This window comes from Carassius carassius, chromosome 19, assembly GCF_963082965.1.
Source record: "Carassius carassius chromosome 19, fCarCar2.1, whole genome shotgun sequence".
Classification (NCBI taxonomy): Eukaryota; Metazoa; Chordata; class Actinopteri; order Cypriniformes; family Cyprinidae; genus Carassius; species Carassius carassius.
The window spans coordinates 1,125,597-1,145,447 of NC_081773.1; the positions used below are offsets into that span (position 1 = coordinate 1,125,597).

Genomic DNA, 19,851 nt, shown 5'->3' on the forward strand with positions numbered 1-19,851 from the left:
AGGTGGCGCTTAAATCGTTGCCTTGGTTACCGCTGTAAACAAAGCAGCGCTGCACTTATGAACTTTAATATGCTTTATACAGAGGCAAGAGGAAAAGGAAAAAATACCATCTAAACTTTTCTAAAGATATTAAGTTCCCCTCAGACATACATTTATATAAACTCCTACCCCTAACTGAATCGTGATTGTTTGACATCTCAACCGATTTAAATCGATTTTCAACCAGTTAATCGTTCCATCCCTACTAATAAGAGTATTATTTGAATTATGATCCAGATTTTTGAGGTATGCATTTACTCAAGTCTCACTCCTGTGTGTTTGTTCACTGAAGGGCTCGGAGTCAGAAGATGATGAGTATCACTCGAAGAAGAAGAAACGCTCTGCTTCTAAATCTCCATCCGAGCACTCGTCCTCTGGGGAATCTGGTCAGTGACGTTTAGGATCGATATCAGTGTCCTGCACAACACATCAATACTGAACACATCATGCCCAGTCTCTCAATGATCATCTGATCTTGATCTTTACAGAGAGGAGTTACAAGAAATCGAAGAAACACAAGAAGAAGGGAAAGAAAAGACGACACAAATCAGTGAGTAGCGAACGACTCAAACTCTCTAATGCTTTTCTCTTGTGCAGCTGATGAGGAATCTGACTTAATAACCTGCAATAACATGCAAGTGCTATGACATATGACACACACACACACACACACACATATATATATATATAGAAATAGAATAGTAAGTAACGTTATAGTTTTTATATATAGTAATGTTTCAAGGTGAACCCTTACTGGACTGAAGCAACTTTATTTCTACCCATTGGATTGGCTTTGTTTAGTATATTTAAGCATATAATTAGGACATACTGATTATAATTCGAGTTTGAATAATGATTATTATAAGTTGGATTCAGTTGGATTGTATATAGTTGTTTTCACAATACAGGTGATTACGAACGATTGTAAGGATTTCATATGGCCTTACTTGAATTGGATGGCCATCATTTATTGATTAACAAGTATCTGTCTCTGGGATTGAATATACAGTGTATTAAATATGAGTGAACCATGGTCTGTTCCTCAGATTATGTTCAGTTCTATGATGCTGAATGTTTACTCGCATTCATTTAATAACATTGTTTTATAAAGACTATTATAGGATAATTGGCAGTATGGGTAATACCACACTTTTTTTGCAGGCCTCCCCCGAGTCTGAAGGAGAGAAAGAGCGGAAAGGAAGAGAGAAAGAGAAGGATAAAGAGAATGACAAATCCAGAGGGAAGACACGTGGAGAATCCAAACAGAAATCCCCCAAAAGAAAGAGTACAAAAGAAGAGGTAAGCGATGGTTTCTGAGACTCATCTCCTCTCACCCAGGTGAGATCTGAATCCCTCTGTCTGTCTCTCAGGGTGGATGGGATACGTCCGGAAGCGAGCTGAGTGAAGGAGAGCTGGAGAAGAGGAGGCGCACTCTCCTGGAGCAGCTGGACGCACCATAAATCACTGTCTGTCAGTCTCTCTCTTGCATTCCTGTGAATCCATTGACCATCATGTAGTCTCTCTGAGAGGCATTTTGTCTGAACATCAGCACTCTTGATTTTGTAAGATTATTTTCAAAGGTTGGAAGTGTTATGTTGCCTTTAACTGCAGAACCCTTTTTTAGTTAGTTGTATGTTTGTTATTGCCAATAGTTTTAAACATCACCGATAATATGGGACAAAATGAACAGCCCTGCATAAACACAACTATTATTATCAACTTCAGATTAATCTGTAAGATGTCTGTAAAAGCCATTTTTGAAAAACAATGTTATCGGTATGAAAAAATGTCTGCAGCATTGAATTTTGACAAATAAACTCTAAAATAATGCATTTGTCGCTCTGTTCTCTGGAGATCCAAACCTGCTCATTATCATCTTTTTGTTCATGTTTTCTTCAGTTTCTTCACTGCCACTGAGATTTTGGAAGTCAGCTGACAATTTCTGACTAAAATCTGTCAATTCAGATGAAGGTATTGACTATATTTATTAATTTTAATATTTATATATATATATATATATATAAATCCAAAGCTTATAATTACATATATGGAATGCATTAAGGATGCAGATGTGATAGACTCTATAAAACTAAACCAATAACTGTAGGCTACTTTAGTGCTGCAAAAATATTGTACTTAGCTGGCCAATCAAATCAAAGGAAGGTGGGAAGCCTAGAGTGACCTATTTTAAATGCCTAGTCAAAGTGCAGTTTTTTACGTTAATTTCATAAAGAAATGCACATGGATATCAAAAAGTGTCTCATGCTTCATGTTAAAAAATAACTATTAAAGTACACGTGTACTTGGAGATTTCCATTTGTATTGCTTGAATTGATGGTGAACTGTAGTACAGGCCGTACAATACCTGCTATTTTTATGTCAGGTGTCTGTTAAAACATTTGCTTTTGCTCAAAAATATATGGCTGTATTGCTTTCCTAGTTTTAAATGTGGAAATGACCATGCTTCAGTTAAGTGGTGTTGAAACGTGAACTAAACACACCAAGGTCAGCAGGCCTATAAATATGTTTTATTAATTAGCTGGGTGATTTTGTCAGTAAAACTATTTTACTGTGAACTACTTATATTTGGAGTGAGCGGTACAGGGGAAATGGCTTTTCTTCAGAGCTGTGTGGTTAAAGTTACCATGGTGGTCAAAATCTTTTAAGTTTGCTCAAACCAAATTCAAATGTACTTGGGAAGCCACAGATATGGGCTTTATGCAAAGGGCCTCAAGTCTATTTCTTCTGTGAAAATGCATCGACTTGATCGTTCGTCTTTGCATTGCAGACTGGATCTTGACCTTAAGTTTTCTGTGAGGCCAACATCCTACTTCTTTTCACTCGCTCATGAACAACACAGAAGACCAGCATTGTGTAAATAGTTTAATTGTACACTGAGAAATCATCAAATCATCTTTTAATCTCTTTTTTTTCTGCAGTACTGTAAGCATTCAATGCCTAGATACATAGATTTTAGGGGAAATGCCAGTTTAATCCAGTTTTTCTAAGTGGAAAGTAGAGAGATGAGACAGACGTCTATAATTCTACTACTGCATCTGATTTCTGACATGCTTTAATATAGAAGGGACGTTCTAGTGTGATGTGGCTGCATGTCTAAAAGACCTGGTTCAAGTTTTCACTTTTATTAAATATACAAAATGCAGGAAAAAAAGAGATACAACTATAAGTTAAAAGGATGTAGTACAGAAAGAATATTAAACAGTATTGTTTTTAAACAATATGTACAATATTAGGAGATCAAAAAGTTAAAAAGATGCAAAAATGTTATATTAAAATATCTGTACATTTAGTAAACGCTTTTTTTGTGTGATTTAATATTTTTGTTTTTAAATAGAATTACACATCTCAAGAAATGTGAATTTTCATTTGTGCAGGTCATTATTAGGACCACACAAAATTCAGTTTAAAAAAGTCCAGTTACAGCAACTGAATTCTGGAAGGAGCCTGATCTTGTGTAGTGAAGAACAAGAGCCAACGTCACCGACTAAGTTGTGGCAAGTGTTTAAAACTCGTAAAGGAATATTCTGTGTTCAAAACAACATCTGTCGATCACCATAGACTCCATATTTAATCATCTGTGTGTAAAACAATATTCCATTTACTTCAGTGCACTTCCAATGGAAGTCTATAAAGCAAGGGTTTAAAAGCAGACATAAAATGCAAAGTTCATATTTTTGTTAAAGCACTTTTTGAGCTGACATGTTTTGTAATTTTAGCAGACTACTGTGGACTTCTAGTTATGTTACCTCCGGTAACTTCTGTTCTGACAAAGTTATCCAGTTACATGGTCTTGACAGGAGTGTTATATTGCTGGTTAAGACAACGATGGTTTTAAAACCGAACAATCAAATACTTCTATCACAGTAGTCAAGTGAACATGGATGAAGTCTTGAGGTTTTCATTTTAAAACTACTTGTGCATTTGTTCCTGCGCAATGCCTTGCCCCATAAACTTTCATTTGAAGTGCTTTCATGTAAACGATTTTGGCAGAGCACAGAGCTTCACCTGTGTTGAACATGTATTAGTCAATCAACTTTTGAAAATGACTCTTCTGACTCCATCATTTGTAAAGGCTGCAGGCTTTTTCTGCACTTTGGTTTCGGTAATTCTAACCAACCCACAGTTTGAAGACCGAAGCCTAATCAGTCTTGATTGTGCACCATTTTTAATTAAGACTTGTCAGCTGTCTTTCAGAAACACGAGGTCTGGAGTTCTGCTGCCTCTGGTTTATATTTCACATTTGCCTTTGACCCATGTACTTAACATCATTTTACATATAACACTTCTTCCCTACTTAACTGAACTCCATCTAATGCTTTGGCCCAATAGTGCAACATCCATTCACAGCCCCCTGCAGTAACTCCACCATGACTGTGATCAACTCCACCTGATTAGGGTAGGACCAGGATGTCAATTAGCCCAACAGACTACTGTCTAGTGTGTTCGTTGATAATGATTTTTTTTATCTTGTTCCAGTACCCACACTTGTGATCTTTGTGACCACTTCAAAGCCATTTCCAACCCGGTCTCATGCCAATTTTTACGTATTTTAAGAAGTGGGATATTTGTTTAAACTTGTAGTTAATGTGTATGCCTTTTGTTAAATCGTATGTATTTTACAAGTTCCCCCAATCTGTATGAATTCATTCTGCCACTGTGGTGTAAACAAATCATGTAAAAGTTCATATACAAATTCATACGAACTGGTGGTGAGATTTCCTGAATTCAAAGTTTTTACAGAGCTTTATTTACACATTTTGATTTTCAATACTTTGCATTTTAAGCACAAACTTGTAAATGACTGTTCAGGTGACAATTTAATTGTAGCTTTGGCATTTTCAGATCTGGGACAGTCTTGTGTACTTCCTGTTGTTTACAGATGCTCTCAAGTGGCCAAGACTCAGGTGTGGGTCTTGGGAACAACACATTTAAATACCTTCAAATCAGGAATGTAATTATTGTTATCTTTATCCACTGTGTTGCACCCTACAGCATGTCAAGCCATCAACACATTTTTACAACTCTTACACACGTTTTTCAATGTTTCAAATTATTCTTAACCTGTATTTCATTCTGTTTGGCTCTATCTTTGTTTTTTGTTTGTTTTGTTTTTTTACACAAGAATGCCACAATAAAATCAGGCTCTGACAGACACTACAGGACTTCTTTAAGACAGACCAGTAGATTTGGGAAACCTGGTAGGTTTTGATCTGTGGCAAAAGCACAGGAATGTAAGAAACAATCGTACAAGTTCATGATACTTAAACTGTTTTACATTCAGACACCTCAAGAAAACACTGATCTTGCCATACAACTGAAGCGCAATAAGATAAATGACAGATCAAGACATCATTTGTCATATAAAAATTCACAGACAGAAGACAATGACTAAAACACATGTATGATTCAACACCTGATGGGACAGATGTTACATGTAGGCACTTGGTTTTCAGACCTGCTGTTATCTTCATCAGTCCTTCATTAGCTCCTCCTCCACCCCTTCAGCCCATCCAATCACATCCACTCTGCCCTTGTCACATGACCATCTCTGCATTGTTCATTGGTCGCAAATTCTGATCATCAAAACGTCTTCGAATGCTCCTTCTGACAGCGTCAGCACGCCTGTAAGGCTGGTTTCTCAGATCTGGTGCAGGAGGAACAGAATAAAAGGATGTAAGTATTTGAGTTTAGATCCTCTGGACATGCTGGTGGTCAACTGGGCAAAGCAGCTTGAGTTTTTACTGGATTAAGTACTTTTTTCAGCATCTGAATTAGATGGGAATGGAGACTATGGTGTCATCTTGAGCTCAAATGCTACAGGAAGTAACTTTTATGACGATGACTTTTAACAAATTTGTGTTTTGGGGTTTTAACAGATGTACAGTATTCCTAGCATAAACTATACAGCATGGCAACGCCAAGGTCATGGGTTTGATTCCCAGTCAAAGCAGGATTTCTTTAAATGCAGTCTTAAGTTGTTGTAGATAGAAGTGTCAGTTAATGCATAAATGTAAGACAATTCTCTGCAAGTTATTTTAGCAGATTAACCTGAGAATCGATTAACTGAGTGTGTTGCAATGTAAAAATACTACTTTTAAATGTCCTTAAAAAAAAGACATTTTTTAAAAAGGTTTACTTTTTAAAACATTACTTGTAATAAAATTTTGTCTATGCAACACAAGCAAGAGGCTGTGATTTAGCTGCAGATAATCACAGCAGTATTAATACTGACCGCGGAAAACAGTTCAGTAACAAGATGTGAATTTTGCATAAAGTTTAGATACAACAACACACAATAATGTGTTTGACTGAATCAGTGTTTTTGAACAAACTGTCTGAATGAATGATTCAATGACTCTTGCCTATTGCCACCTACTGGCATATTTATGAAATGTACTCTGTTAGTAATGTAACCTTGGTTCCCTGAGATAGGGGAATGAATACTGAGTCTACTAAGACTCCTTTTTCTCCAAATACTGAAACCTTTTCAATAATCTAGTATAACTGCACGGACATTGGTTCATGCAGTAAATTTAAAATGAACCAATGGGTCAGCAGCAAAGCTGAACGAGCCTATAGTGATGAAGCCTGCCAGAGAGGGCAGGGCATCTGGCTATATAAGCGGGGTATTTCGCCATGGGATCCCCAGGGATCTTCGACTGAGGCAACGACAATGACGAGTCCTGCAGCACGGCCAGCAATGCAGTACTCATTCCTGTATATCAGGGAACCAATGTTACATTAGAAATTGAGTATGTTCCCTACTGATACTTCACTCGTACTGTGTCTGCTAAGATGCTATGGGTAACCAGTACAATCCCACCATGCTATGATAGAGGAACGACTAATACTTGAACTTGCCTTAAGCACCAAACAGGGCCCAGACTGACCAAATATTTAGCAGGGAAGCCCCACAGAAGGCAATACGGCCAATCTCACAGAGTTCAGCCCAGCCTTGAGTAAACATTCCAAGAGATTTTCATACAGCCTCGGAACTCAGTGAGGGCCAAAAGCATGCAGTAAAGAAGGCAAACGGTTGAAGCGCTGGCTTTACCATATAGCAAAAGTGAGCCCATTATGCAGAAAGGATCCAGGCCTGAAAGGCCTAGACAGTACTGATGGGGTGGCATGCGAAGCAGGCCCAACTGAAGTACCGGAAATGCAGAGGCCATGAAGCCCAGCATCTTCTGAAATGCCTTGAGAGAGCAAGGGGCTCCAACTTTGAATGAGGCCACGAGCTGCTGAATGGCTACTTCCCTTATTTTGACTGAGTCTAGAACTGTTCTCATGAACAATAACCATTGGCTGGGGGACAGAGCACTCTTGGCCTAGGCATTCTAAGTAGCTGAGGAGGGAGTATCTGTGAGATAGTAGCTCGTCCTCCAATGGGGCAAGGATGAGGCAGTTGTTGGGGTAATTCAGAATGCTGATTCTCATCTGTCTCAGCGGGGAAAGAGCTGCATCCATGCACTTCGTAAAAGTGCGAGGAGCTAGGGACAGTCCAAAGGGAAGGACCATGTATTGATATGCCACTCCCTCAAAGGCGAAACTCAAAAATTGTCTGTGGTGAGGGGCTATCTAGATGTGAAAGTCTTTCAGATCCAACAAAAAGAACCAGTCCCCTGGGCATACTTGATAGAGGATCTGTTTCAATGTAATCATCCTGAACGTCCATTTCATGAGGGCACGGTTCAAGTGTCTGAGATCGAGGATGGGCCTTAGGCTACCATCCTTTTTGACAAGGAAATATCAGCTGTAGAAGCCTGACTCCTTCTAAGCTGGGGGAACCGTTTCTATGGTTCATTTCACCAGAAAATGCATCACCTTGGCATGCAGGACTTGTGCGTCCTTGCTCTGTACCGAGGAGACAACCACACCGCTGAATCATGGGGGCCACAAAACTGGCCATGGACCTGCTGATCGCCTGAGCCATCATCATGGTGGCGCACAATGCTAGGTTGGTTGTGCTGCGCAGCTCCCTAAAAGCTGTAGGACCACCATCGAGTGAAGCGCAGAGGTCACTTGTCCAGCTGATGAGTAGGCCCTTCCAGCGAGCCCTGAACTCATCCTGCACCGGTTGGATGGGTGGGCGGCCTTTGTCTTCCAGCCAATGGTCATGGGCGGGCAGAGATGCGCAGCCACTGACTCATCCAGGGGAGGCAGTCTGTCGTACCCTTTTTCTTCGGCACTGTCAACAAATGTGAGGGCCCCCGCTGCTTTTTCCTCACAAGCTCCTGGGAGGAAGGAAGCGGGAGGGCACGAGGGGCGGAGTTGCTCTCTGAAAAGAAAGCTATCCACGTGTGCAGTGAGGCGAGACTCATATCCTTGCAATGAGGACATTCAGCCTTGGTGAGTGCAGCTTCAGCGGACAGTGGCAGGGGACCGGGAAGACCACAGCTGCTGCAGATGCTAAAGTTAGCTGGAGAGCGGCAAAGTCAGTTGAGCAAGAAGGGGTCTTGATCAGCTGCGAGGCTTGTTCATGGCGAAGGCTTCGAGTCTCTTAACGAAGATCTTGCAGTCATTGCTGAAGGAGAAGAAATCTGAGGATCCTCTTGAATCTCCGCTGCCGACCCATTGGTTCGTTTTTAATACACTGCACAAACAAATGGCCGTGCAGTTACACTGCATTATTGAAAAGGCTTCAGTATTTGGAGAAAAAAATATTTTCCTCATTGCATCTTAGCAGACGCAGTGTGAGTGAAGTATCGACAGGGAACTTGCTTGTGACTCTTTTTGCAAAAAGATAAGTATAAAAGCCATTTTGTGTATATTATAAATAATTATAAATAATACATTGACATTCTAACATTTTTAAAGTGTTAATTAATTCTGGGGTCACTGTACCTACTACAGAAGCTTAACTTAAGATTTTAATGGCAATAATGAGAACTCAACTAGCTCTAAGTGTGGATCAGTTCAACATGAGACTACACAGGCAGATTCTCTTTGTCTCAGGTCATGGCATCACCTAATCGAACTAATTTAAAAATGAAATCAGTTCAACAGGGTGATGTACATGAGTACTTGGAACTCGGCCCTTGAGGGTCAGAACTCAATAGGCCTGATGTTTGTTAAGTAGAATGACAGATAGAAAGAGAACACAAAAAGATGGCTTTTGTATTCAGTGTCAAAAGCAACTCATCTACGATGGATGGAGAAGAATGAAAGACAAATAATAATAAAGAGAGAGATGCTTGCCAGGTCTGAGTAGCATCCACTGGGGTACTACTGGAAGAGTTCCTTACCCTCGAGTGCACATTGGGAAATTTAGTAATATTATTCTTCTTTAAGGCTGAGTGGAGAGGAAACAAAAATGGAGGTTAGATTGGAGTAGAGTGGACAAGACGCAAGTCAAGCTGCCCAGGGCTCAAAGAGGAAAGGTCAAAGGCCACAGGCAGCCGCTGGAGGGTGTTACTGAAGCTCTGCTAATATTGCGGTAATCAACTCTATGACTCAAGCTGCTCTGCGCAATGGCTCCAGCGTCCAGACACAACAAAGTGACGTCTATGTGGTCACTACATGTTTAAAAATTGAAACCAATTACAATGTGTCAAGCCTCCCAGAAGTGCATTGTTATAGGCCAGAATGAACAGTAAGTGAAGCTCAAGCAGTCATGGTGCTTGGTGAAAATTAAAAGCAATGCAACGCAAGTGAATCTCACAAAAACATCCTCCCAGTCAAATATCATCACAATGTTTAAATGTATTTTACATAAAGAGAACGAGGCCTATAATACAGTAAGTCCTTTTTTTGAGTTAAATTATGACTTGGATAGGATGTTTTGGTGAGATTTAACCCTAAATTTAATAGCAGAAGTAAATTTGAATGAGAAATGTAATTTACCCTGTGCAAATGCATACAGTGAAGCAAATGAACAGAACATGCTTATGAGAGAAAACCATCCCAACATGCAAGTTAAACACTGCAACACATGGACTCGTGATATTAGAAAATTCCCATCAGAGCAGGATAAGATGGATGAAGAGTGAGAAAATTCAGAAAAACAGCATAATGTGAATAGTTGCAAAATTCAGTGATATTATATATTATACATACTCACAATGACATGGACAAATGAACACATGAGCAAACAATAATGTCACAAACAATGCCCAACATGCCAGCATCACAAACATGACTGTTTCTGAAGTGCTTTTTGAGTAATGGATCATCCAGCTGTTTGTTTTAGTTCCACTTTATATTAGGTTGCCTCAACTACTATGTACTTACACTTACATTAATAATTTGGTACAATGCACTTATTGTGCACATACTTGTTTTTGCATTGTACTTAAAAAATACCTGCTTGTAATTACATCTGTGATTAATTTCTGTAATTACATTTATACTTGCACTGTTGACCCATCCCTTACACCTTCACCACCAAACCTGTCCCTAAACTTACCCGTAAGATATTCCACCAAAATAGCAGCAAATACAGTATTTTGCAATACAGTATCAACACAATAACTACTGACACTTCATTTTAAACACAGCTGAAATGTACATAGGGTTAAGTCTAAACCTTTGACATGTTTGGGTTTTTGTGACATCATATTTCCTCTTAATACATTCATGTTACAATGATAAATATGAATTTATGACACACTCCATGCAAAAGAAATCTGCGGTCTCCACATATGATCGCCACCACAATCACGCCACCACTTCATGCAGGAGTTTAGTTGGAAAAAGAAAGGAAAAATGAACACGCTCATGACATCACATCCATATGCCGGCCCACATCCAGAAGGGTCACCCCACAGGGAAATAAAACCAGGAATGTGAAGTGTGACACACACACACAGAATGAAAGAGAGCAGCTTTATCCAGCGACCTTTAAGAGAGAGAGAGTCTAAGCTTTAGAAGTGGAGCTCCTCGTTGAAGTAACGCGAGCTGCGTTTGGCCGTGCGTGCAGTAAAGGGGGCAGTCTTCAGCACTGCGTCCAGATGAAACACACACACACACACACACACAAACAACATAGGGTTTAACTGCCAGAGCAACAAGCACAATGTTAGCGCACAACATTTCTACACATAACAGCACACACTAATAATCACATGGTACTATAGCAGCTATTATATTAAGCTGAAACTAGCTATTTCAATATGGATTATTACATACACGCCTAAAATAGTAATGCAGCTGTCAAGAGAAATACACAAAGGTATAAAAAATATTTTTATACTACAAAATATTCACTAATTCTGTTTTCTTAAATACTATAGGCTCATTACCGAGATTGGTTGTCATGGTTAGAATTTAAATGAAAAATGATTTTAAATGATTTTTAAATGATTTTTTTAAATGATTTTTAATAATAGTTTTGAAATAATCCTTTAGTCCACAGTGTAGAAAACTTGCATTTAAATTATCTATCTATCTATCTATCTATCTATCTATCTATCTATCTATCTATCTATCTATCTATCTATCTATCTATCTATCTATCTATCTATCTATCTATCTATCCTTTGATGACATTAATATTTTAATAATGCTTACTCTATGTTCAAAGTTATATAATGTTTACCCTCTTTTTTAATTTATTTTTATTTTTTTGTTTTGTTTTGCCACTCTTCTGATGATCTGACTGTCTATAGGCAGGAACATAAAAATGTGGAAGTTTGATCAAAAGTCCCGTAGTTTTAACAAAAACACTGGAACTGTCGAAAAATGCAACTTTAATGCAAATGCACCTGTCCAACTCTTTCTGCATACAGTACCCTCGTGTAATTGGTATGCACTATATTGGATTTCTGAGCTGTTTTGATGTATATTTTATAGTTACAAAATGTAAACTCTATTATTGCTAATCTCTAATCTACTAAAAAATCTACAAGGCATGAAGATATTGAGACACTAACATTGAGGTCTAAACATGAACATCATGATTGATTTTCCATACATGTTTATTGTGAAATGCACTATACAAAAAAAATATATGACCCCTTTAGGCCTACACTAATCACTGCCCACACAGTGTTTAGTAGCTGTACTCCAGCCCACAGCTGTAAGCAGTAACAGCACACACACATTCAGCCTGTAATCACACTGGTCAGAAAATTGTTATTGAGCAGTAAAGCTTTCCACCAGTCACAGAGAGCTAGTTAGTGGCTCAAACTAACTGTATGTTTTACAGCAAACAGTGAGTTACCTGTGATGATGTCCTCAATGGCTCCGTCTTTACCCTCATACACATGTCTGCTGTCCTTCACCTGCTTCTTCCTCAGCTCCACAATCAACTCCTGCTGCTGACGCTTACTCTTATGAGAGGGAGACTGAACACACACACAATCACATGCCACAGATCAACAATTAATGCAGAATGGCCAGTCTTCAATCTACAACCTTCAACAAATGCTCATCTAACCGGATAAAAAATGTATTTAAACACAGTCACACTTACAGAGGAATAAAAAATACCATAAAAATGGGTCTCCAGAGAGGACTGGGATATGCACACACACACACACACACACACACACGCACGCACACACACACACACACACACACACACACACACACACACACACACACACACTTTTGTTTCTGTGAATTGTGGGGACTTCTATTACTGTTATACTGACCAAACGATATTTTCTATTCCCTAACCCTAATCCCTATCCTTACAGAAAACCTGCTTGCATTGTTACACTTTCAGATAAACAGCATTTACTATTTTTAATCACACACACACACACACACTCCTTTGTACCTTCTGATCCTCTAGCGCCATCATAGCTTCTTGCTCAATCAGCTTCTCCATCATCATCTGCTCCTGTCTCTTCCTCTGTTCATTATCCTCCTCTGCTTGCTGACAGAGAGAAAATACCCATCAGTGAGGCATTTGGAAGATGAGTGATCGATACTGTTAGGGTTCATACGACTGAAGAAACTAGTGAAGCAGATGATGCAAAGGTGTGATTGGATGAAGCGAGGCAGGTGATTGGTCGCTTTACCCTGTATGCTTTCACAAAGCGCACAAACACTGGGAAAAACACGGACGGGGGGGTTGTTTTGGCGTTTTCTCCAAAGAATTTCACCACTTCATCAAAGGCATCCTGAGAGAATGAGATACGAAAAGACACGGAGATAAACAACATTCAGAATCACACTCTTCAAATTTCCATTTTTAATAACAATATGATGCAGGTGTCAAATGATAGTTAAACCCTTTATATGACTCAAACAGTTTAACCCAGAGAGACTCAATATGATGAACATGTTCAATTGAGGTTTTTATTTATATCTGTACATACATAGAGCTCATCGAATATGGTGAAGTAAAGCTCAAATTAACTTTAAGAAAGTTGTGGAAGGTCAGATTTGAGCCATTTTGCATCTGCTGGGTTTTGAAATGTATATTAGGTTTTCATGATGTTATGATAGTATCAAATGGTAAAGGGAAGCAAGATTGTCATGATGTGACCCCTTCGACTGATTCATCGAGTTGATTGAGCTGATGTGTGTGCTGTGTTCACGGCACCTGAGCGATCTTGGCATCATCCTGAAGTTTTTTGAGTTTATTCTCATTTTGCTGTATGAAATCTCTGAGCAGTGTGTTGTGGCCGTGCATGCTGTACTCTCTCCTCATCAGATCCATCCCTCTCTGAAGCTCCTTCACGTCTAATAAGACATTCTCCAGAGAGACTGGGGAATACACAGACAGAATTTCATTCAGCTGAGATCTCAAACGCTGATGTTTAGTGTAAAATGAATCAAAGTGTCAGCATGACGTGTTTCATACCTGCTGCAGCTTTCTCCACATAGTTCAGCTCATTATAGAAGAGCGACACCTGCTGGTATTTATCCTTCACTACATTACTGATATAGTGCAGAAGAGTCATCTTGCGGTCTGTTGATTTAGTGTCTAATAACTGGAACAGGAAAACATGCATGAATTATAAAATCATAAATGAAGGACATATATGAATGTGTCGTTTTACCTCAGAAGAAGAATGCAACAAGATTAGATGAAGTATTCCAGCTATTTGGTGCAACTCATTTTCATCAGCCATTTAAATTAATGCTATTATAATATTATAATTAAATGTATCATGGTGGTCCTATGCATGCTATAAATAACAACAAGGATTGTAATAAATAGGGGGTGTTTTTTCTTGTGCATTCATAATTAATAAAGATTAGCCAATATTTAAGTTTTACTGCGTAATGCTATGTGAAGTGTACCAGGTCTAAGCTCTGCAGTTTGAAGCCGTACACCGCTCCTCGTTTACTGCTGTTCATGTAGTTTCCCAGAGCCAAGATGATCTGAGAGAGAAACACACGCTCGATAAAGACACGCACAGTCTGGAGAAAAATGAATCAGAGCAGAAGTGAAACACTCACTTCCAGAATCTTCTTGAGTTTTTGTGAGGACTTGATGGAGACAGACGCTGCAATAACGGCGTGAAGTTGCTGTTGAGACAAAAACAAAAGACAATAATAGAAGCTGTGCAAAGCTCCAGATGACCATTACATTTTTCTTGATTAAAACTAGCTACCTTTAAAGCTAGCTTAAAAAAAATTGACAACGTTAGTTTACATGAACAATACCTCTACAGCATCTATTCATCTTAGTTAATGTTAAGCTCAGCACTTATGAAGTATTACTAACACATAATTCAAAAAAATAATAAAATAAAAAGTAGTTTTTGTTAATATTATACAATGGACCTGAGCTAACGCGATCTAACAGTTGCATTTTTATTCAATAACATTAACAAAAATGAATATATACTGTAACAAATGTCTCATCGCTAGTTAATACATAACATTTTTTAAAGTGTTGTCAAAAATTATTAAACATCCAAAGTGATGCTATATGCACCAATTCAACTGTATGCTACAAGCAAACCTTTTTTCTATGTTTCTAACAAGAAACATCACTGAAAACTAGTAGTATTAAAGCAATTATCTTTAATATTTGTGAGAAATATTGGGTCATTAGTAACTATAAACCAATACTTGGTCCTAAACTAGCTACATCTACAGCTTAAATAAACTCTAATTTCCATTTAATTTGTTTATTCACTGTTTATTGCCAGAGCAATAAAATCTTTCAAACAATGAAAGTGTTTGCAAGTTTTGGTCAAATTAATATACTAGTTTGACCTTAGTTTGAGGTGAACGATCAGCATTTTCTGAAGATTACGGTTCCTTTACTTTATTTTAAGTAAGAAAACATGGTTTTAAATGGGAAGCATCATGTGAAGAAGCGTTATGAAAGAATTCAAGAGACGGGTATTATGAAGAAATGAGGAGATCCTTGGGCATGTCTTAGTTATCTCAGTTTGCCTGGAAGACTAGAAAATCCTGCTTAATGAGAAGGTGCTCCCAGCTCTTACGGGAGTGAGCATCTGAACACTTTCTGTGAAATTGCCCACGAACGCCATGATGGTCATCTTCTGCGTGAGACGCTCGATCTTGCTGAAGTGGATCATGAAGCGGTCCTCATCCGTCAGGTTCTCCAGAGGTTTGCGCTCCTTCTCATACTGACGGAGAACTTTCAGCTCCGCTTCCGTCGGAACGAACCTCATCAAACACTCCACGAAATCCACCGGCAAGGTCCGCAGGTCAAACCTTACACACACACACAGATCAAAGCATTATCCTCATCAGTCTTCACACAGCTGCAGTTTTCAGTCCCGTTTAGAGCCCAGTTTCATGGTTAAATTATTTGAAAAATAATTTAGAAATATTTGACTGATTCTAGGGATGTTGGGGATCTTTTGTACTGTATATACTCTAGTGTGTCTGCTGTGAATTACATTTGAATGGCCCTGCAGATCTCCTCTGATGTCTTGCCCACTTTTCTGAGCGTGATGGCCAGGTTTTTGGCTCGGTTGGAGTCCAGCAGCGAGACTTTACATGGTCCTTTCTGAGAGGTCTTCTGTTTGCTGGAGGTGATGTCTATGGCAGGCCCCTGTGCTTTCGTCTTAAACATCTCCTCAAACTCATCCACATTCAGATCCTGAAAAGACAAACCACAGTCACGGTTCACCATTAAACTCACTGATCTATCAAATAACAGACAGCCTGAGATCCCAGCAAATCAACATGGAGCTAAAGAACAAGTCAACGGTTCAGTATATCAAGAAAAACTAACTATTAATACAGTCAGGGCCAAACATACACAATCTCCTCACACTGGGACATTCAACACCCATGCAAATATCTGTAGCCTACTATATACAAAAAGGATTTTAAATTTTTTCTGAGGCTGCATCTATTTAATCAAAAATGCTGTAAAAACAACAACAACAACACAAAGTAAGTGGTGGAACATTATTAGAGTTTGAAATGAATCCTGTAAAGAATATAATAAATGACAGCATATAAAACAAAACTGAGAGATGAACATAATCATGTATTATACAGCAACATATTACGCATGAATTATGCAATGAATGCACTTTAATGCCTTCATATTGCATCATATACTGTGCATCAAAAAACAAGTCTCCAAGCTTTTTTCAGTGTTTCTCAGCCGTGTCTGTCTCACCTCCAGTATTCTTTCGTCATCGATCTCGTTGAACACAGTGCCGTTGATCTGATTGGGCTTCAGCGCCACCCAGTTAAACACCGGCATACGAAACTTAGTCTTGATGGGTTTCTTGATCTTCACAGCTGCACACACGACAGAAAACACATGTCAATAACCTCAAGTGAAGAACAGCAGGCACAGGTCTGAACGTGATGGGGAGATTTGAAACAAACTTTGATACTGTCAGCTATTTAGGAGTTTTGCCGATAGCTGATAATTCGTCGATGACGATATATAATTATTTTATATTTTAGTTCGTTTTTAACAAGAACTTTTTTTTTTATTAAATAAACAAATTAAATATCAAATTCCCCCCAGAAGGATGCAGTGGTAACCTTAACATTTTATTTTATGATTTAACATTTTTAAATGGCAATCTAAATTTAAATTTAAATTTACATTTAAATCTAAAAAGCAAAATACTTTTAGAATCTTTTAGATTTTAAAAATATAATATATAACACATTTATGAATAAATCAGTATATATACAGAATATTTAACTTAAGTGTCATGTCATGTAAGCTATATTTTCTGAGCATTAAATCAAAACATACTCATGATTTTATGGCATCAATTACTGCTTTATTTAATCATAAACACAGTCTAAATATTATTTGTGGATTTTGCTCTGTCTTAAACTGTGCTCAGAATAGATACTATCAACTGCTTACACATATTTTAAAAAATGTGCCTCTTTTTCTTTTTAATCTTTACACACAAACCCAAGAATTGCACACACACAGTGCAAAATGCCTCACATCTCTTGCAAAATGAAGCACTGCATTCAAAATATCACAAACACATCTAAAAATAATTGCAAACACCTTTACCATAAGATCAATTCCTGTTAGTTTTTTTTGTGTGTTACATAGAGAATTGTGTGTGTTGTGTTTTACAAAAAGTGTTTTCTGAAAAGTCAACGGGCGAGAATTAGTGTGTGGTTTTGCAGATTTGGTGTGTGCTGCTGCTGTTTGAGTGTCAGCTTTCAGAAACTGTGTGACAAGTAAAGATTTAGTGTATAAGCAGTTGAAAAAAACTGTATTTATGGCTGCATATGCGTTTGTTTTATTTGTGATTTATATAAATACCAGGACAAGGGTTATAGAAAATGTATGAAATGTGACTGAAAACTTAATTAAAAACTGTGAAAGAGCGTGTCTGAGCAATATGGTTGTCCTGTGTGTTCAGGCAACACAATCAAACACTTACACAGCGCACAAGGCATTTTTAGTCTTACTGCCTTATGATGCACATTTATTTATATAAAGGGACAATAAAATGTTAAATGTGGTCATTTTACAAAAGTTTATTAAAAATTAATTGTATAAATGGCTAAGAAAAGTGAAGTTAGTTTATAGGAAACTTTTTTTTTTTGGCAAATGCTACTTGCTTTCATGTTTTATTATCAATGCAATGACATTCATATTTGTAAGACTGCCTTAAAGTCAGAAACATTGAATACAGAAGTGAATGCTCTCCATCCTTCAATTAGTTTTAGTGTTACTGTGACAGTAACAAACTTTAGTCCTCAAGGGGACGACAGCATCACCTTTAACTGCTGCTAATCTGGTCAATGATAAATGAACGTGAAAAAGTTCAGTTCCAGCAGATTACTTGAATAACAACAAAAAAAAACAACAAAAAAAAACAAAACTTTTGACTATTCTAGAATGCAAGTCAGAAAACCAAATATATATATATATATATATACACTCTTTAAAAGTCTATAAGACTCTTCATTAAACTTTATAAGAATGAGGCTTTTAGGCTTGAACAGGAAAAAATAAATAAATATATATATATATATATCTTTTATTTTGGCTGTACTAAGCCATTTCACATTTGTTATTATTTCAATATTAAACTAGCTTCAGAGTACTGATGGAACTGTAGAAGACACATTTTACTCTACAACAGTGATGCTATGAACACAGCGTGTATTTGTGCAACACGTTCTCACTCCCAAATCCTCACATATCGACGCTTGGCGTTTTGAAACTTAAGGTACACCTTTAGCATCACTTTTCGACGTGCTGTGTTGTGTTATAAGTTGTGTTCTAGGTGTGCTTGGACTGTGCAGTTCTTAATAGCAACTTAATGACAAATAGATCTGTAGATGTGGAGCTGATGTGAACTGTAGTTTTGTTTTCCATGAGGTTGCGGTTCATGGCTTGAGCTCTGGAAAGAGGGACTCTGTGAGCTTACAGGAATGAGAGCTTACATCTCATGGAACATGTGGTCTCATAGGTTGGCATTACAGTCCTGTTATTAGCTGACCTCTGTAAGCAAGGTCTAAAGAATGTTCCTCTCTGGTTTTTAAATGGTATAGAAAAGTTCTGCAAAACAGCATCCAATTTCACGCTCAGTTTCAAGAGGAACAACCAGCAATTGATAGACACTGTCAGATCAAGATTACAGAGGAGCTGAGCGTGTTTTCTTAGAGACTAAAATACCATGACCGCACACACTCACACACACACACACACACACATGAGACATGACACAGCAAACCTACGTACAGTACAGTTTGATGGGTCCCTCTATGGCGGCGCAACAGGCAGAGCAAACATAAGCAGAGAAAAAGACGTGGTTAAAAAGCAAATAAAACACAACCTCTGTTTCCAAAGATCTGATTGGTCGTTTCCTACAGAGTGCATTACCACTGAATCCTGAATACAGATCGTTTCATAAGGAATGATAAAGATCATTTGTAGGGAGAAGTTACTTACCAACAAACTGTGGAGTAAAACACAACTTTTTATAATAAAAGGCAATTAAGTGAAGGCTTGGATAAAAAAGCTGTTTAGATTTACTCTGCACTATGTACATAGACTACCGTTTGGTGTCTTTTAAAATTAGTATTTCATTCAGCAAGGATGCATTAAATTGATCAAAAGTTAGAGAAAATGCATTTATAATGTTGCAAAAAAATGCGGTTAATTTAGGGTCTGTTTACACGACATTTTCAGCCAAAAACGGTCAACTTTTTATGCATTTTGCCTGATTGTTTACACGACAATGGCATTTTGGGGACTGAAAACGCATATTTTTGAAAATGTTTGTTTGTTTTTTCACAATTTTATAAAAACACCACACTTTGATTTGAAAGGCAAGCACAGACAAACATACACAACAATGGCGGAGAGTATATGCTACTGTTGTCGCTGCTCTTTAGCAAAGTGTGGATTTAATCATGTAAACATGTAATCTTCAGTTCCCTACAGGTACTGTGTACTAA

The 19,851-nt window shown here is 37.9% G+C and overlaps 2 protein-coding genes and 1 long non-coding RNA gene across 9 annotated transcripts in view; 1 reads left to right on the forward strand and 2 right to left on the reverse strand.

Annotated features, from left to right (window-relative positions):
* Positions 1-1,530, forward strand: part of LOC132094833 (pre-mRNA-processing factor 40 homolog A-like) — a 27,746-nt gene extending 26,216 nt beyond the window's left edge. The window contains exons 20-24 of the mRNA XM_059499457.1: positions 3-34; positions 277-425; positions 528-589; positions 1,201-1,338; positions 1,410-1,530. Coding sequence (XP_059355440.1) covers positions 3-34; positions 277-425; positions 528-589; positions 1,201-1,338; positions 1,410-1,499 — 471 coding nt within the window. The 3' untranslated portion in view covers positions 1,500-1,530. The remainder of the gene's footprint in view (positions 1-2; positions 35-276; positions 426-527; positions 590-1,200; positions 1,339-1,409) is intronic.
* Positions 1,531-5,311: 3,781 nt separating this feature from the next.
* fmnl2a (formin-like 2a) overlaps positions 5,312-19,851 on the reverse strand; it is a 60,576-nt gene continuing 46,036 nt past the window's right edge. The window contains exons 16-28 of one of the 7 annotated variants that reach the window (XM_059499474.1): positions 19,133-19,153; positions 16,571-16,695; positions 15,837-16,039; positions 15,414-15,648; positions 14,416-14,484; positions 14,257-14,337; positions 13,814-13,943; positions 13,553-13,716; positions 13,026-13,127; positions 12,782-12,880; positions 12,221-12,344; positions 9,306-9,352; positions 5,312-5,704 (exon numbers count right to left, since the gene is read on the reverse strand). In XM_059499474.1, the coding sequence (XP_059355457.1) occupies positions 5,699-5,704; positions 9,306-9,352; positions 12,221-12,344; positions 12,782-12,880; positions 13,026-13,127; positions 13,553-13,716; positions 13,814-13,943; positions 14,257-14,337; positions 14,416-14,484; positions 15,414-15,648; positions 15,837-16,039; positions 16,571-16,695; positions 19,133-19,153 (1,406 nt within the window). In that variant the 3' untranslated portion in view covers positions 5,312-5,698. Of the gene's footprint in view, positions 5,708-9,261; positions 9,353-10,897; positions 11,000-12,220; positions 12,345-12,781; positions 12,881-13,025; positions 13,128-13,552; positions 13,717-13,813; positions 13,944-14,256; positions 14,338-14,415; positions 14,485-15,413; positions 15,649-15,836; positions 16,040-16,570; positions 16,696-19,132; positions 19,154-19,851 lie in introns of all 7 variants that reach the window. The other 6 variants (XM_059499468.1, XM_059499472.1, XM_059499470.1 and 3 more) reach the window with 6 other exon arrangements.
* On the reverse strand, positions 6,745-7,953 carry LOC132094844 (uncharacterized). Its single transcript, XR_009422411.1, has 3 exons — positions 7,849-7,953; positions 7,354-7,723; positions 6,745-7,298 (listed from the first exon to the last, which is right to left on the reverse strand). It is a non-coding gene; the product is annotated as an uncharacterized LOC132094844 (long non-coding RNA).